Source organism: Mollisia scopiformis (assembly GCF_001500285.1).
Source record: "Mollisia scopiformis unplaced genomic scaffold LY89scaffold_3, whole genome shotgun sequence".
NCBI lineage: Eukaryota > Fungi > Ascomycota > Leotiomycetes > Helotiales > Mollisiaceae > Mollisia > Mollisia scopiformis.
This window is the reverse complement of record NW_017263583.1, coordinates 468,645-484,623: the sequence shown is the minus strand read 5'-3', so window position 1 is coordinate 484,623 and position 15,979 is coordinate 468,645. Positions and strand designations below refer to the sequence as shown.

At 47.6% G+C, this 15,979-nt stretch overlaps 6 protein-coding genes across 6 annotated transcripts; 4 read left to right on the top strand and 2 right to left on the bottom strand.

Annotated features, from left to right (window-relative positions):
* Positions 1-322: 322 nt before the first annotated feature.
* On the bottom strand, positions 323-1,296 carry LY89DRAFT_704145 (HCNGP-domain-containing protein; the record flags this gene model as incomplete). The annotated part of the gene is made up of 2 exons (XM_018217361.1): positions 323-1,131; positions 1,225-1,296. 2 exons carry the CDS (start codon positions 1,294-1,296, stop codon positions 361-363), a joined length of 843 nt encoding a protein of 280 aa, XP_018076758.1. The 3' UTR covers positions 323-360.
* Positions 1,225-2,509, top strand: LY89DRAFT_680544 (proteasome endopeptidase complex, beta subunit). Its single transcript, XM_018214097.1, has 4 exons — positions 1,225-1,515; positions 1,571-1,718; positions 1,778-2,342; positions 2,396-2,509. Exons 1-4 carry the CDS (start codon positions 1,486-1,488, stop codon positions 2,433-2,435), a joined length of 783 nt encoding a protein of 260 aa, XP_018076757.1. The 5' UTR covers positions 1,225-1,485; the 3' UTR covers positions 2,436-2,509.
* Positions 2,510-2,917: 408 nt separating this feature from the next.
* LY89DRAFT_636394 (kinase-like protein) lies at positions 2,918-6,183 on the top strand. Its single transcript, XM_018211487.1, has 5 exons — positions 2,918-3,228; positions 3,300-3,328; positions 3,386-3,503; positions 3,565-3,712; positions 3,770-6,183. Exons 1-5 carry the CDS (start codon positions 3,181-3,183, stop codon positions 5,842-5,844), a joined length of 2,418 nt encoding a protein of 805 aa, XP_018076756.1. The 5' UTR covers positions 2,918-3,180; the 3' UTR covers positions 5,845-6,183.
* A 351-nt stretch (positions 6,184-6,534) lies between these two features.
* On the bottom strand, positions 6,535-8,220 carry LY89DRAFT_574754 (uncharacterized protein; the record flags this gene model as incomplete). Its single annotated transcript, XM_018208755.1, has 5 exons — positions 6,535-6,688; positions 6,853-6,915; positions 7,036-7,114; positions 7,325-7,849; positions 8,112-8,220. 5 exons carry the CDS (start codon positions 8,218-8,220, stop codon positions 6,535-6,537), a joined length of 930 nt encoding a protein of 309 aa, XP_018076755.1.
* Positions 8,221-8,884: 664 nt separating this feature from the next.
* Positions 8,885-13,089, top strand: LY89DRAFT_297732 (centaurin beta). The gene is made up of 6 exons (XM_018206549.1): positions 8,885-9,242; positions 9,295-9,428; positions 9,507-9,893; positions 9,941-10,007; positions 10,061-11,453; positions 11,503-13,089. Exons 1-6 carry the CDS (start codon positions 9,179-9,181, stop codon positions 12,818-12,820), a joined length of 3,363 nt encoding a protein of 1,120 aa, XP_018076754.1. The 5' UTR covers positions 8,885-9,178; the 3' UTR covers positions 12,821-13,089.
* Positions 13,090-13,524: 435 nt separating this feature from the next.
* LY89DRAFT_680540 (uncharacterized protein) lies at positions 13,525-15,896 on the top strand. Its single transcript, XM_018214096.1, has 2 exons — positions 13,525-14,805; positions 14,853-15,896. Exons 1-2 carry the CDS (start codon positions 13,982-13,984, stop codon positions 15,778-15,780), a joined length of 1,752 nt encoding a protein of 583 aa, XP_018076753.1. The 5' UTR covers positions 13,525-13,981; the 3' UTR covers positions 15,781-15,896.
* The last annotated feature ends 83 nt before the right edge of the window (positions 15,897-15,979 follow it).

The window sequence follows — 15,979 nt, the reverse complement described above, 5'->3', positions numbered from 1 at the left end:
GTCACATAGCATACGTTATTCAGCATCCCGTGGAGAAGTCACGGCCTGTCGGCTCTGGTTCATTTACTAGTGTGCATAGGATTTGCATCGAACCGAGTACTTTTCCTCATCCACGGGCTGATGGCCGCCTGTAAGTGTGTCTCTAATGCGGCTAGATAAAGTCCTCCTGCCAGCTTTCCTCGTGATCTAGCCTCGTGATTCAGCCTCGTGCCTTTCAACAGCACATGATCCTCAAGCTGACGGCGACGTATATCTTGTGGGTAGTCTTCGCCACCATGTTCTTGAACAGCTGTTTCGTAGTGATGATTTTGTTCTGGTAAGATACCACTCTGAGCACTTGTTGCACAACATAACCCTTAATCAATCAAATCTTGTCTTTCGTTTTGTGCCTTGCCCCTGCAACGAGCTTCTGTCGAGGCCTGCCATGACTCTTTCGGCTGCACTCTTCTGACCAGACCTACTTGACTGCCCAGGAGTCCCTCCCCGACTTACGGACTCTCCCGTTGTACTTGCAGGTACAAAGTCAACAGCCTCCCTTTGGCCTCTCTGCTTTTCTTCCTCGGATCTCTTCAGGATTTTCTGTTGGCTCTTCGCAAGTTCCTCTTTGTATGCATATGTAGGGAAGCTATTGGGGTTCCAAAGCTCTTTAGAAAGTGTGCTTTCGTATTGGCCAGCCTCGTCAATACTAGAGAAGTCCATGAGCTTCTGCATAAGACTTGGATTCTTCAGAGCCGATGACTTTGCCAATTTCTCGTTGAAGTGAACCCCCTGCTTCTTTAGTTGGAGAAAATGTTTGAATTTTGCGTTCGTGCTTTCTTGAGGTGATCCGGGTGGTGATGATGGGATATTGTAATTAGGAATTGTTGGCAAGGTCAGGTCTCGTAAAAGAGCCCGATTTGACGAGTATGGGGATTGTGGAGCCATTGTTGTATCGTCTTCAAGAAGCTCTCCAACATCTGCTTGTGCTATTGTCGGTCCTAGGAGCGGCGCATCGGGCTCAGGTAAAGGCGGATGTCGATGCGAAGAACTGTGGACACCATTCGAATGGTTCGCATTTGGTTGATTATCTATCCTTATGTTAGACATTGTATCTCGAATGGCATCTGGATTACTGACCGCTCCGGACATTGTCTGCAGTTATGAGACTGTTTGTTGAATTGTTCGCCTGTAATCTATACTGTCAGTCTACTAGATCGAAGAACCTAAATTTTCGAACGGACTTACGTCTACAAGAGGACTTTCATCCTGTATACTGTCGTCTTCGTCACTACTTCCGTAATTGACTAAACTTGCCATCTTGGTGGTGTTGCAAACTGAAGTTGTTGATGTGGTTGATTTTCCGTGTCGGCAAAACCTGAGGCGCGGTTTAGAGCTTCGCGTCGTTGTTACCTTGAGCTTCAAAGCTCCATCAACCTCCGCCGACTATTCCAAAAGACAACACAACAACCTTCTTCCAAAATCAACAACCTCGAATCAACCTTGATCATGAATCACCTTCCACAAGCTTGGGGACGTGTAAGTTTTATTTGTCCGCTGTCGCCCAGATACCTCGCTGATCGATATAATCTAGCCCAGGGACGATGTGTACGGCGCCTACGATGCTTCATACCTTCAAAGTAACGGTCCAAACCAACATACTCAGTCGCCAATTGTCACTGGTACATCAGTCGTGGCGCTGAAGTTCAAGGATGGTGTAGTTATTGCAGCGGACAACCTGGGTAAGCTGTATTTGGAGCTATTTCATAGCTTAAGAAGCTGACACTCGTTTCTCATACAGCATCATATGGTTCTCTCGCCAGATTTACCGATGTCAAGCGCCTGCGCACGTTTGCTGATACTTCAGTCGTTGGCTTTGGTGGTGATGTTTCGGACATGCAATACTTAGACCGACTCCTCAACTCCCTCGATACAGAAGAAGCATACAGCACCTCTGGCCACACACTCAATGCCAAGAACCTCCATACATACCTAGCGAAAGTCTTCTACAAGCGTCGATCCGATTTCAACCCATTATGGAACCAAGTATTGGTGGCTGGATTGGATGGAGAGGGCAAACCGTTCTTGGCCAGCGCTGATCTGTTGGGAACAACGTTCAGTTCGCCCAGTCTGGCAACTGGCTTTGGAGCGAATCTAGCTCAGCCTCTGTTGAGAAAGGTTGCACCTGATGAGGAGGCTGCATCGAAATTGTCACAGGAGCAAGCTTTGGAGGCAGTCAAGGAGAGCATGAAGGTCTTGTTCTACAGAGACGCCAGAAGTTTAGACAAGTACTCTATCGCCGTTGTCACGAAGGATGGAATCGACTTGAAGGAGGACGAGAAACTTGAGAAGCAGAGTTGGGCATTGTAAGTCTCTTTCGACAACCCAAATCTTCATACGACTAACCCGGATTTTACAGTGCCGACCAAATTCGAGGTTACGGAACACAAGTCAACTAAAGCTATGTGTTGCTTCATTGTATACTAGATATCATTTGGTATGAGACATGACCAGAGGCGTTGCGTTACATGGCATTCTTCTCGAAGCTTTTCCTATAGACTAGTGAAAAGTGAAAATCTCGCTATTAATCATACTCTGGAATATGCCGTGAATAATGACTCTACAAATACCTAGATACCTACCTATGCAGGCAATATCCCTTTAATCTTCCCCGCTGTCTTGGCCTCTGCATCCAATATATGACCCTCACGTGAGAAGATATTATTCCATTTAGCTCCTGAACAAAAGTTATCTTGAGTCGAAAAGAAATGGATCGTTTAGAGGAATTGCCATTGCATGTACTGTACATCTTCTAATGACTAGGATATATTGAGCAAATGACGATTTTTTTTAATGAATGATATTACAAAATTCTAGTAAAGGTTCACACAGGGGAGAACGAAGTCGGGATGGGATGGTAGCGAGAATCCGTGCGTTGCCGCATCAGCCCTCATTCGAGGGGGAACTCCTGTCACAGCTCATAATTGTCTTTTGTAAGTTCGCGAATACTGATTCCGCACCTTCCAATGTTCAAGTCAGCCAACTGTACATCCTCAACACAAAGCTCGAATTCTAGCAGCCCCATCCGGAAGCTCCAAGACGAGGCAGCCCACCATCGAAAACCCACGCGACGCGCTCACCTTGGATGTACGGGCACACGGCCTCTTGTAATCATAATAGAAGGAGGTGCCAACGGTGACTGGTATGCAGACGGCAAGGCTCAAGGCTGAATCGCAAGGACGGAAAGCTAAGGTGAGACCTCTCTCAACTATTTAGTGATACATCCGATGGCTCAAGAGGACTGACGATCTTTTGTGTAACAGCTTGCCAATTCATACCATGAGTTATTGGAGTATGTGACCCTACTTGCCGAATTCAATAGATGAAAACTAATCTGAGCTTTTTGCAGAGAGTTTTCGTCGAAAGACCTTCGTTCCGTCGGAAATTATACACTGGGACGTTTGATCGGGAAAGGGTCATTTGGCAAAGTCTATCTCGCATCGCATAAGCTCACAAATGGCTCCAAGGTCCGTTATGCAAACTGGCAGAAGCCCAGGTGGCAGAATGGCATAACTAAATGATGTACAGGTCGTCCTCAAGTCTGCCAACAAAGATGACTCGAATCTTGCTCGCGAAATACATCATCATCGACAATTCATACATCCTCATATTGCACGACTGTACGAAGTTATAGTGACAGAGAGCTTGGTTTGGCTAGTGTTGGAGTATTGCCCAGGTGAGCGCGGAAGAGGAGGGGTCATCTTCACTGGGCCTGAATGCTAACAGACGGAAGGCGACGAACTGTACAACTACCTCCTGAAGCATGGCGCATTACCCGTGGAAAAAGTACAAAAGGTGTTTACTCAACTGGTTGGAGCCGTCACATATGTGCATAATTCCTCATGTGTCCACCGGGATCTGAAACTGGAGAATATCCTGTTAGACAAGCACGAGAATGTCAAATTATGCGATTTTGGTTTTACTCGAGAATATGAGGGGAAGTCTAGCTATCTGCAAACCTTTTGCGGGACCATTTGTTATAGTGCTCCTGAGATGCTCAAGGGAGAAAAATATGCGGGTGAGAAAGTTGATGTTTGGAGTTTGGGTGTTATACTATACGCCCTTCTATGCGGGGAGCTACCTTTCGATGAAGATGACGACAATGCAACGAGGACCAGAATTCTTACTGCCGAGCCGAAATGGCCTGATCATCTTACCCCGGATGCTCGTTCTCTTCTTGGACTACTTCTTTCGAAACGGCCTATAATTCGACCTTCTCTCCCAGACATCCTAGCCCACCCGTTTCTGGCAGAACACGCACCACAACAGCAGGCCATCTTAAAACTTCAACAACCGCCACCTTTTGCTACGTCGTTGGAGAAAGAGACTCTTGAACGCATGCGCAGTGCTGGAGTTGACATTGATCAGGTGATTGAGAATGTTCTGGCCCGTCGATGTGATCCGTTAGCTGGCTGGTGGACCCTGCTTATCGAAAAAGAAGAAAGGAAAGCCATCCGCAGAGAACGAAAGCGGAAAGAAAAAGAAGCCGAAAATCGAGCCTCGAGGAGACTGAGTGGTGCGAGCAGTCGACTAGAACGTATGGCTCCAACCCTGACTGGAGTCGATGAAGAGGGCCAAGAACTCAGACTGGGCGAGCCTCCCAGGAGCAGAGGCCGGAAAGAGAGACGAAGTGCACACTATCCGGACCTCATTCTCACGGACTTACCTGGTCTTCCAGAGCACTCTCAATTAGATTCTCCTGAAGTAGCGACGCCGCCTCCGCCGATAGAGAAAGACTCAATCCGGTCAGCAAGCTCTTCAAGGCATCGCCGTCCTATCCCTCCTCCAAAAGAAGGTACAATACGAGGAGCTAAGTCTCGGGGTAGTACTTTGCAGCTAGTAACTTCCAATCCTGATCTTCTCAACCCCCAAGCGAACGGAATTGTACAAAGGCCCCCTCGCAGGAAGCACCAACATGCTTTCATTAATCAACTGGCTCATTGGAAGCACTGGCTTTTAGACTCTGCAAAACGTGCGAAGTCTCCAGGCAAAAGAATGAGCCGCTCTACCCCTGATCTGCTCCAAAAATCGGCCAACAGCTCACGAACAGGACCAAAAGAGCCAAGCCCACGGCCAGCCACTTCTAAAACGCCTCCTTCAGCAAGACCATTATTACAACCAGGACCGCAGACCCATCCACCAGTTGCAAGGATATATACCACACCAACCCCAGGGAATAAGCGCCACTCACTCTCCCCTTCCCCATTGACACCTCGCTCTACATTTCGACGTTCTAGCACAGGTCTTCGTGGACGAAAGTCGACGTCCTCATCGGTGTCCTCAGTTCGCACTATTCATCATCACCAACATACACATTCCAAAGCGTCTTCGACCTCTTCTAATGGTTCCGGGTCAATGAGTAAGGTGTCCCTGCCATCACGAAGTCCTCATCACTCCGTCAAGGTCCTACCTGCAACTCCCACCACAAGCGCTTTCCCATCAAATATTCGAGTTGTGCGGCAGCCACCCATCTCAAGCTTCAACGAGGCGCCATGGGGTCAGCCTGTTGGTGGTTTGGTCTTTGCGAAGAGGAAAAAGAACATATTCAAAGGACCCATGCTCAACACTTCCTCATCAAGCGGGTCCGCAAACGGATCAGGTCACAATAGAACAGGAAGCCATAGTCGCAGCGCGAGCGTGGCTGGTCGTCGAAGCGGAGAGATTATCGAGGAAGAAGACGAGGATGAGATCGAAGAAGTTGACGCTTTCAGTCCCTTGAACGGACCGGAAGAAATCGAGGAGGTGTATCCTGACGCCGAGACCACTGTGAATGGAGCTGAGGATAAAGAACTTTCTAAACCCAGCTAGCTGGCACTAGGGAGGGATTGATGTATGATTGATGTGTGTGATTATAGAAGTCATGAGTGATTGCGGTTGTGTTTTCTCTTCTGCTGTTCCTTAGCGAGTTTGCTGGGTTTTTTTTCCCTTCATCACTATTCTTCTCTTGTACCAGCGTTGCATGGTTCTCGCATATTTGAGTCTCTATCTTTGGGAACAGTACAGTAAGATACAATACCCATGCCATTTGTAAGGTATGGTTGTACTTTTGGCACGCATACTTAGGCATACGAATAGGTGATTTTTGTTCATAGAGTGTGCATGGTAGATAGACGGATGAGTGAAAACTGTATTGATACCAGGTCAAACAAAAATTTTCTCGTGAGAATGGATGAGATCCGAATCCTAATTTTGAGACGCCTTTTTCCGTCTCTTGATACTCGCGCAAAAAACATGCTTTCTATTCTTTTCATATACTGTCATAGAAAAGCAGACTCATACCACACAGTTAACAACACTTGATACAGGCACGTCTCCGTCACTACTCAGCAAGACGAGACAACGCAGCCTTTTAAACAGAGTGGCCTAAGAGAGGATCTTCACAGCACCTGGGTGACCGCAGTAAGTAAGGAAGAACATATACCATAGCACGATCGAAAGAAGTCCTGAATCTTTTATTCTACTTGGCCCCGAGACCGTCATCTATCGTCTATGAAACGTCTAGATCTTACTTGCTCCCGTTCTCCGGGCAGCGAGATTCCTTGCTGCTGGAAGGGCAAATGCGATGTGATGGCTTAAAGCTATGATATCTCCTTCTTCGTCCATGATCACTACCTCTAAGTCCATCCTGCCATTCTGGATACGCTTGCTGTTTCTGTTGGAGTCTGTTAGTATTGGGAAGTGCAAAGGCGAAAAGTTGAGAAGCTGGAGCCGCGACTCTAAAGCAACAAGCTAGATGGAATTTGAGGCTTTTAGGCTAGTTTCAAGCTCTGAGGTTCTGGAGAAGCGGAGTTCAAAGCAGAGGAGAAGGTGTCTTACACTCTAACGAATAGCCATTCGCAGGGCTTCTCTGAGAGGGATTTCTTTATGTCTAGATTCAATCTAAGAATGAGAAATTAGTGCAATTCGAATCAAGAATGTGGAAAGAAGGAATGACTGAATCCAGGTGGATGAATACCAACAACTCAGAACACGAAAGACAACTGGGTTTCTGATACTCACAATAGTGTAGGGTACCAAAATTTTGCTGGTCCCTTCTCTCCAGCGGTTTTCTCCATGTTTTTGACATCGTAGGGATTCTCTTTGCTAACAAAGGCTTCGACCGGCATGGCTGGTAAGCGGGTTAGCACAAGCAGTATATCTAAATCGGAGGGAAATCTAGAGCAAGCAAGGTCAATGATTCTCTTTCAGGATAGCAGACCCGTTTGGCCTTGTATGCTCAGCTCTCACTCTCTTTTGAGGCTCTAGTGGTACGAAGAATGAAAGATAGGAGTATGTAAATAATACTGACGCCACATATCCGCTAGATATCCAATAGATGCATCTGTCCATTTCTCCCCAGAGACCAGCCTCACCCATTCATCTGCTTGTGATCTCTTTCGTTGTCGTTCTCGTGGAAAATGAAACATTGTCTTCTGTGTCGCTTTTCTGAATGATGCAAACGGCATCTCACGTGCTCTTGCCCAATTCTCATCTTGGTCTTTAGCAAGGTGAGACAAATTAACTGGCAAAGGTGCGGGGTCTAAGGAATAAGTCGTGTCGAAAGAGACCCCTTCCTCTGCTGAAATGTTTCCTTGAGTCAAAGAGCCTATGACTTCTTCCCGGCCTTCCTGAGAGAGCGTCACATGAATGACAGAGGCTTGACGACCCAGTTTGGTGTCCTTAACTGTGAACAGTGCTGGACCAGCTGAGGTTCGGCGAAGGAAGTCTAAATGTACCGCTATGGTGTGAGGTTGGTTTTGGGCAGAGAGAGTGCTGCTGAAGTGCTTTGAGGCAACTTGCATGAAGGTTGCAGTCGCATAACCTCCGTGGGGAACTGTAACTTGTTAGTAAAGAATTATAGCTTGAACGATGAGAACAGATCGATAATAATTGCGAATCACACCGAAATGGGTCCATGTGTATACCATAGCGGTTTGATAGCCACTGGGCTATCATATTCGGCCTCTAGGCAAATCCGATGTCCCGGTCACTTATTGCCACTGTACTTCACAATAGCTTCGAGTCACCACTGTTCGGTACACTCCCCAATACGCACATAGGGTTCGATGCTGACAAGTCACCAAGGTAGAGCTTACCAGATCCAATGCACCAGTCATCAACAAAATTCGCCTCGTACTCGTGTGAAGAGAGGCATTTTAATGCCGTTGCTGCCGCGAAAGTCGACCCTGCTTCCGGTGAAGCCATTGTTGCGGTAGATTTCTGATCACACCTGCTATGCCCTATGCCATATCCCAAGAATGATTCAAAAGAGGCTCACTGATCAAAGGTCATGATGTTTCTAGCCTCTGAAGTTACCGCCGAGCCGAGGCAGGACCCCTTATCGATTGCCCAAGGCGATCCCTTGTTCTTGGTGGCCGAAGAAATGCCGGGACGATGTTGTGTCCTTGTGTCTTCCATGAGGACGAGCACGGTATCACATGAGTACAAGAATACTTTGAAGCTCTCCACACGCCTTGTGATCAGGCTAGGTTGTGACTTACCTAAGTGTCAGCCTTTCGTAGTTGTTCCTGACATTTGCATCACGAAGCGGCAAACTTGTCAGATTGCCGAGTGATGTCCTTCAGGACCCTTGTTTGAGCTTGGAAACGCAATCAATCCAATGGGACGAAGGTGATTGTGATTCAAACAAGTCTCAGGGCGTAATGACTCTGCTGCGTGCAGCTGGACAATCCACCGTGAACGGATTTGCTGCAGCCTTGTGAGGGCAAAATACGTCAGCAAGCTCCCAAAATACTGTAGCTATTTTGGCCGTATCTGCCCGCAGGAGCAGAGTGATTCGACCCGCGAAACTTCAGGTGAATCCGATTTTATCCTTCGTGTTGGAGTTGAGCTCTCTAGATCTCCCTCCTGAAACGTAAAATTTAGCAACGAGTCCCTTCATTTCAACTAGATTAATAACTCATTCATCAACCGCGTCTAACGCAGCGGCCAAGCGAGTATCGACAAGGCACTCCATGCATTCTACACTTCTGTCCCCCTTTCACTTCGACTAATGCGTATTTCGAACGAACATCCTTTCCACGAATACATAGATGATATCAAGCATCGGATTATCTGCGCTTGATCGCCTTGTCTGCGTGCAAGCAAAGCCTTCCACCAACATCCTTTGACGGTGCGCCTTGGTGGGGCAATACACTCGACGATGGGGAACGTCTCCAGCATCCCAGGGGACGGATCCGCGTTATATCTCAGAGATCAGACTCGATGTCAGTACATTCTACTCGGACTGCAGAAGTGTGTCTAATGTCGTCTGAACAGTATCTATTTCATCGCTATCGGTCATCAACTCTCGGCGTCGGACTGTCCTAAATGTTGTACCTAACTCCTTTCCTGCTACCAGAGTGTCAGCAACCCGCGATCTTGGAGACAATAGTGTCGTGGAATATGTCCAGGTATGGAAGAATGCGCTGCAGAATAAATGCGCTGCAGAATAATATATCGAACCTAGCATGCTGATTCGAGATCGTTAGGACCCTGAACCACTTCCCTCTACCCCGACTCCGAACTTCATCCTCAAACTCAATAACGATGAGGAGCTCACATTCAAATTCACGTTTGTTCTTCGACAGTCACAGCAGATTGTCACAGGGGTGAATGGTGCACAAGAAGCTACCAATCTTGTTGACACCAATATCAACGGCCTCACATACGTATCAGCGTCAACAGCCAAGGAAGTCGAGACGCTGGTGACTCGAGAATTCCATGCCGACCCGAATTTACATAAGAATGCCAATGTACAATTAGTGGGAGACTATTCCACGGGTGGAAGCCAGTCGGTATCCTTCGAGTGGTCGTGGAAATGGAGACCTCCCAAGGCTGTAGAGGATAGAGGTGGCGGCTGGAGGAATGACTGCAGTGTATGTCCACACCTCCTGCCAGAAGCAAAGTCACTAATCGGGGAAAGTTTGTCGAATACGACCAACGTGCCCATAGATTAAATACTCTGGCTAGCTTTTCATTCTGGGTTTCAAGTATGGCTGTCTTGTCACATAGGTAATTATATAGATATACTGACTTTATTCAGACAACCAAGGATACCTCAGCCAGCCCAACTCTCCTTCACCACCCTTTAATCTTATACCGCCCCCAAAACTTCGAGTTCCATCCTCACAATCCATGGATTCAAGAGTGAGCGGCACAGATACTCGAGAATACGATGAACCTCCATCGCCGCATATGTTACCAGCTGAGCCTCCACTTGCAATCGGTCCAGTCCCTCCGAAAGACATAATCAAGGTTGATGTTTCTTGCCAACGCCCGGGGGAAGACATGAGTGCAACCGAAGATGGACCTTTGTTCCGAGCCACCATGAAAGCATTGGAGCAGAAGACTGGAAACATGAGGCAACGAATGAAGAAAGTTCTGAGAAGAGCCGAAGCAGCACACATGGCACAAATTGAATGTAATGATGCTATCTCTGGGTTCATGGATGCTCTCAGGGAAGCGTCTACTTCGAATGCAAATGCCGTGCAGCCTGCATTGGAACATTATTTTGATAAGATTGCTCGAGAAATCTTAGGCTACGAGAAGCAGAACACCGTAAACCTGCAAAGAATTATCATCGACCCTCTCACAAAGCTTTACAATCTGGATATCAAACAGGCTGAAGCAAAGAAACGGGACTTTGAAGAAGAGAGCAAAGACTATTACGCATATGTCTCGCGATATCTCGGTCAGCGACAAGATTCGCTGAAGAAGAAGAAGGCCGCTGAAAGTGATACCAAGTATCAAACTAAGCGCCGGAATTTCGAGTTAAAACGTTTCGATTACTCTTCCTTCATGCAGGATCTTCATGGCGGCAGAAAAGAACAAGAGGTGCTTTCACATCTCACTAAGTACGCTGATGCACAGACCAAGAGCTACTTGTCCACCGCCAAAAAGGTCGAGCAGATGCTACCGCAGTTGGACGCCCTTAGTGCGGAAGTACAAGAAGCGGATAAGGAATTCCAGTACCAGCGGACGGAACGTGAGGAGAAGCGGAGGAACTTGGAGAAAAGCACAATTACCTACGTTGAGCCAGATACGGTTCCTGCTGTAGGCATAATACCCCCACCAACATCATACTCAACCAGTACTACAAGTGCCTATGTCTCTGATGGAGAGTTGGGCAGATCAGATAGCTCGGCATCGCAACTGAGAGCGATTCCTTCCAATGGTACAACGATGACGAGCTCCAATGGAGGCGCCATGGAATTTTCTAGGTCTCCCGGTAGTTTGTCATCTACTATGGGTGTCGTTGGAAGTCCTGGTCCCAATTCGAAGTTCAAGGGTATTCGAGACCTTGAAGAAAAGGACCACTCTCAGATCACGAACAGTGAGAAACTCGGGACTCAGCGTAAAGAAGGGCTTCTCTGGGCCCTTAGCAGACCTGGCAGCCATGCAGATCCAAGGGGCTTGAATAAGCAGGCGTGGCATAAGTGAGTTCCTTTTCGTTCGATCCTTAACGTAGTGGACTGACCCATTTAGATTCTGGATTGTCCTCGATGCTGGCAAAGTATCCGAGTACAGCAACTGGAAGCAGCGCCTCGATTTGCATATGGAGCCTATTGATCTCCGAATGGCATCTGTGCGCGAAGCTCGTGATGCGGAACGTCGTTTCTGCTTCGAGGTAATTACGCCTCAATTTAAGCGGGTGTATCAAGCGACCTCTGAGGACGACATGAAGAACTGGATATCTGCTATCAACAACGCTATCCAGAGTGCTGTTGAAGGGAGGGACATGCGAGACGCGCCTGCACCAGCTCCTCATCAAGAATCACATTCGATTCGTCGAGACATTGGTTCGATTTTGACGGGCAAAAGTTCTTCGATGAACCATGGGAACCACTACAACAACGCTCAAGGTAGTGGCGCATCGAACAACAATGTCTTCCGCCGGACGACCGTGGGGGCCAGACCTGCCTACAATCGGCAGGGTAGCAACGGATACGACGATAGCCCTGATAAGCTTCTCCAAACGTTGCGAGATGCTGATCAGGGCAACTGCTGGTGTGCCGATTGTGGGTCAGGGGTCAAGGTTGAATGGGTTTCTATCAACCTAGCCATCATTCTTTGCATTGAGTGCAGTGGCATTCATCGATCCTTAGGGACTCACATTAGCAAAGTTCGCTCTTTGACCCTAGACATAAATTCCTTCACGACAGACATTGTGGAACTATTACTACTGGTCGGTAATCGGGTTTCCAACATGGTCTGGGAGGCAAAGTTGGACCCTGCGTTGAAACCTTCACCACAAGCGACTAGAGAGGAGCGACTCAAGTTTATCACCGCAAAGTATGTCGACAGAGCATACATTGAGTCAATTTCATCGACTTTGTCACGCTATGCCACTGCCGACGAGACCCTTCTTGCGGCCATCAAGAAGAATGAAATCCAGCAAGTCATCTACGCTTTGGCTCTGAAAGCCAATCCCAACGTTTGTGATAGATCGAGGGGGACACATTCGGTATTCTTAGCGCTTGCTGCTGCTGATCCAGCGTCACCATCTCCAGTGGCTTCGCCTTCAAGACCCGATACTGGAGTGAAGGTAACTGCATTTCCAGTTGCTGAACTTCTGGTGCAGAACGGTGCAGAGATTCCCACAAGTTTGCCAGCATTTCCTCTCAGTCGGAGTGCAGCGCTCTACATCGAGCAGAAGAGCGGACGAAGCGGCCAACCGAGCGACTCTCTTGGTGCACTTCCTGTGATGACACCAGATAAGCAACAGAAAGAGCGTGAGGCTCGGTTGCAAAAGCGTGTCAGCGCTGGTGGGCGTCTTGCAAAAGCACCCATTCCAGAGAGATGATACGACTCTGATGACCGTTTGATGATAGATGATGGATGATGGCATGAACTGGAGATACCTTGGGAAAGCATGCTTGGCGTTCAATTATGTGCGTGTGCGAATATTGTATTACTGGAGGTGAGCGCCTGGGCTTTTGGGTCACCCTGGGGTTCTTGTAGGGCTTGGATTGGAAAGAGGGTCCGTGATGTTTAAGTCGAACCTGATTTGGAAAGGAAAAGGCAAATGTTATGGATAATAGTAATGGATCAAGACAGTGATGAAGGGTATGATTAAGTAGAAGCCTCTGGTCTAGGAAATACAAGGACTATGATGATGGCCGTGGTCATATTGTTTGATATTGTTTCTTTCCGAATAAAATGTGACTTGGCATTTGATGTTTGAAATCTGACATGGAAGCCTGGAGTTGGAGACTGAGGAGTGTCCGTGAAGGCACAGAGGGTTTTAGTGAACCCCTGTGTCTTTGCCGGGTTTCTGACCGGATCGAGTTTTCCAATTCTGTGCAACTGTTACCAAAAGCTTGGCATCGGATCTGGAAAAATGAAAATATTCCTAGCTTCAGCGAAGCTACGTTCAAGTTTTGATCTAATCTCTGAGGATCTTTCTGTGGAGTGGAAAATAATGCACGATGACGTAGTGTGGCTGGGATACTCCTGCGCTTCCCTCAATCTGCCGTTTTTTTACGTTTCAAGCTCAATTCGGTACGAACCAATTCTTGATTTCCCTCGACTTTAACTTCTTTCGTTTAAATGCCATGGGTCCGACATGAGGATGTCATCGTTGTTTTTTCATATGCTGCTGCTCTCTCTTCTTTGAATAACAGTTCAGACCATCTACGCCAAGCAGCCGCACTCGATTGACACTGAACTGTCTCCTTGGCAAAAGCTTACACTCGGGAACTCGGTTCACCAGTCTAAAGAATCCTCCAACCAAACCGTTGATACGCAATCGTGGGCTAAGGTTTTAGCTTCACCCCTCCGAGTACAGTCGCATACAGTGTTGATAAGGCGACGAGTACATTACAACCTCCAATTACTCCTCTTTTGTGGTCGTCAGATCGTGAGGTGAATCATCACAGGCTATTCACTCTTAAGCGGGAATTATATCCCAAGCTGCATTCGGGCCACCGTCGCAGTTTGCAACAAATACAATACAGACTTATCAATGTCGGAAAATGCCAATCCCGCGCCCAGCGGGCTTGATGATGGCGCCAACGGCAAAACACAGAATGGAGATGTTGAGAAGCAAGGAGACTCTCATGGGAAATTATCTGCCGCAAAAGACAAGATGACAGAGAAGCAGCAGAAGATTAGGGACAAGAACAATCCTCCGGGCGGCCACGACGATACGCCAATTCCACGAGCAGCGGATGGATATACTGTCAAATTCACGTTTCACCGTGCCGCCAATCTCCCAATGTCCGACCTTAACTCTCGATCAACGGACCCTTACATAACTGCGACTTTGACGTCTAGCCTACCGAAAAGACATAAGGAAGATCCGGAAATGGTGTTGCGGACACCGACTGTACACAAGAACACAAACCCAGAATGGAACACAGAATGGATAGTTGCGGGCGTTCCATCGAGTGGATTCCGCTTGAAGTGTCGACTATACGATGAGGACCCTTCGGACCACGATGATAGACTGGGAAATGTAACAGTCCAGGTTGACCGCATTGGGTCCAATTGGCAGGGCATCAAAAACGAGAGCTTCGACATCAAGAAGCGGATGGGAAGTAAGCGAGCATATATGATCCGAGGTTGTGCTGCTATGCTTAGCAGCAGTGTGCATATGGGTGGACATTTGTGGCTCAGTGCTCAAGTGGTTGGCGAGTCTGAGCCTCCGCATGGGAGAATGTATACGATTGGCGTAACATCATATTTCAAGCACTATTCACCAATGATTGGACGACTTGCAGGGACCAAAGCACCTGGGAGCTCAAAGGGCCCGCCTAATGGAGACGAGCCAAAAACTGAGAAATACGAGTGAGTGCATAAGCCTATTTTCCAGATTCGTCTTTAACACCTTATAGCTTTCAAGCAAACCAATTTCAACTTCAAGGGCCGGTGCCAGCAGAGCTGTATCATCGATTTGTTGAGTTTAAACCTTTCGTCAAAGGCATGTTCTCGAAAGCTGGTCTTCGAGGACGAGTCTTGAACAAGGCATTGCATCACCAACATGCTCGAGTCTACAATTTCAGCAATTCGACAGAATATGGAATTGTCAAGCCAAGATCCGAGGAAGCAGCTCTCCAGTTCTTGAAGATGGTTCATTTTGACGAAGGTGGCCGGATCTTCACCTACGTCCTCACTCTGGATGGTTTGCTGCGCTTCACAGAAACGGGGAAAGAATTCGGAATCGACATGCTCTCCAAGCACACCATGCACAGCGATGTGAACATCTACATAGCTTGCTCGGGAGAGTTCTTCATCCGTCGTCTCAAACATCCGAACGAATCCGTCGATGCCCCAAACCAAGAAACCCACCCCAATGCCGATCTCCCAGGCGGACCACCAAACTCACCACCTCCAACAAGCCCCAAGAACTACGAACTAGTGATCGATAATGACAGTGGTACTTACCGTCCCAAAGGCGAGCTCCTTCCATTGCTCAAGAAGTTCCTCAATGAGAACTTCCCTGGCCTACACGTCGTGACGAAAGAATGCACAGACAAAGGTCTGGAAAAGATGAAGAAGGGTCAACGCGAGCGGAAGAAGAAAGAGGGCCAGAACGTCACTATGGTGCAGAACAGTGATGATGATATTAGCAGCAGTGATGAAGAAGCTTTGGCTGCCGGTGGAGCAAAGAAGTCCAAGAAACAAAGAGCTTTTGATGCCGTTGAGGATCCAAGTCAGGCTTTCAAGGATATGATTCCTGGGGAGAAAGGAAGAGAGACGAGAGAGGCAAATGAGACTGCTGGGGATGCGCCAGAGAGGGGTGGGGAAGTTCCAAGTGTCTGATCATGTATGCGGAGTAATGGTATTACAAGTTTAATTGCTAACGGTGGCTTGCGTTGACTCTACTTCTTGGCTGGCCTGTCTATATGTATTGGTAATTTTTGGAATATTGAGAGGTTGTATAATTATGGTCACGACTCCCAGAATTGAACATTGTCTTGTTGAAGAATTTCAAACATTCGCAAGTGCTAGATGACCCAAA

Excerpts from the sequence above, each read along its gene's own strand:
- LY89DRAFT_680544 (XM_018214097.1), top strand. The coding sequence starts at position 1,486 with ATGAATCACCTTCCACAAGCTTGGGGACGT. Across the intron at positions 1,516-1,570 it reads TTCCACAAGCTTGGGGACGT|CCCAGGGACGATGTGTACGG; the intron begins GTAAGTTTTATT and ends GATATAATCTAG. Across the intron at positions 1,719-1,777 it reads TATTGCAGCGGACAACCTGG|CATCATATGGTTCTCTCGCC; the intron begins GTAAGCTGTATT and ends TTTCTCATACAG.
- LY89DRAFT_636394 (XM_018211487.1), top strand. The coding sequence starts at position 3,181 with ATGCAGACGGCAAGGCTCAAGGCTGAATCGCAAGGACGGAAAGCTAAG. Across the intron at positions 3,229-3,299 it reads CGCAAGGACGGAAAGCTAAG|CTTGCCAATTCATACCATGA; the intron begins GTGAGACCTCTC and ends TTTGTGTAACAG. Across the intron at positions 3,504-3,564 it reads AGCTCACAAATGGCTCCAAG|GTCGTCCTCAAGTCTGCCAA; the intron begins GTCCGTTATGCA and ends AATGATGTACAG.
- LY89DRAFT_297732 (XM_018206549.1), top strand. The coding sequence starts at position 9,179 with ATGGGGAACGTCTCCAGCATCCCAGGGGACGGATCCGCGTTATATCTC. Across the intron at positions 9,429-9,506 it reads GTGTCGTGGAATATGTCCAG|GACCCTGAACCACTTCCCTC; the intron begins GTATGGAAGAAT and ends CGAGATCGTTAG. Across the intron at positions 11,454-11,502 it reads AATAAGCAGGCGTGGCATAA|ATTCTGGATTGTCCTCGATG; the intron begins GTGAGTTCCTTT and ends TGACCCATTTAG.
- LY89DRAFT_680540 (XM_018214096.1), top strand. The coding sequence starts at position 13,982 with ATGTCGGAAAATGCCAATCCCGCGCCCAGCGGGCTTGATGATGGCGCC. Across the intron at positions 14,806-14,852 it reads CCAAAAACTGAGAAATACGA|CTTTCAAGCAAACCAATTTC; the intron begins GTGAGTGCATAA and ends AACACCTTATAG.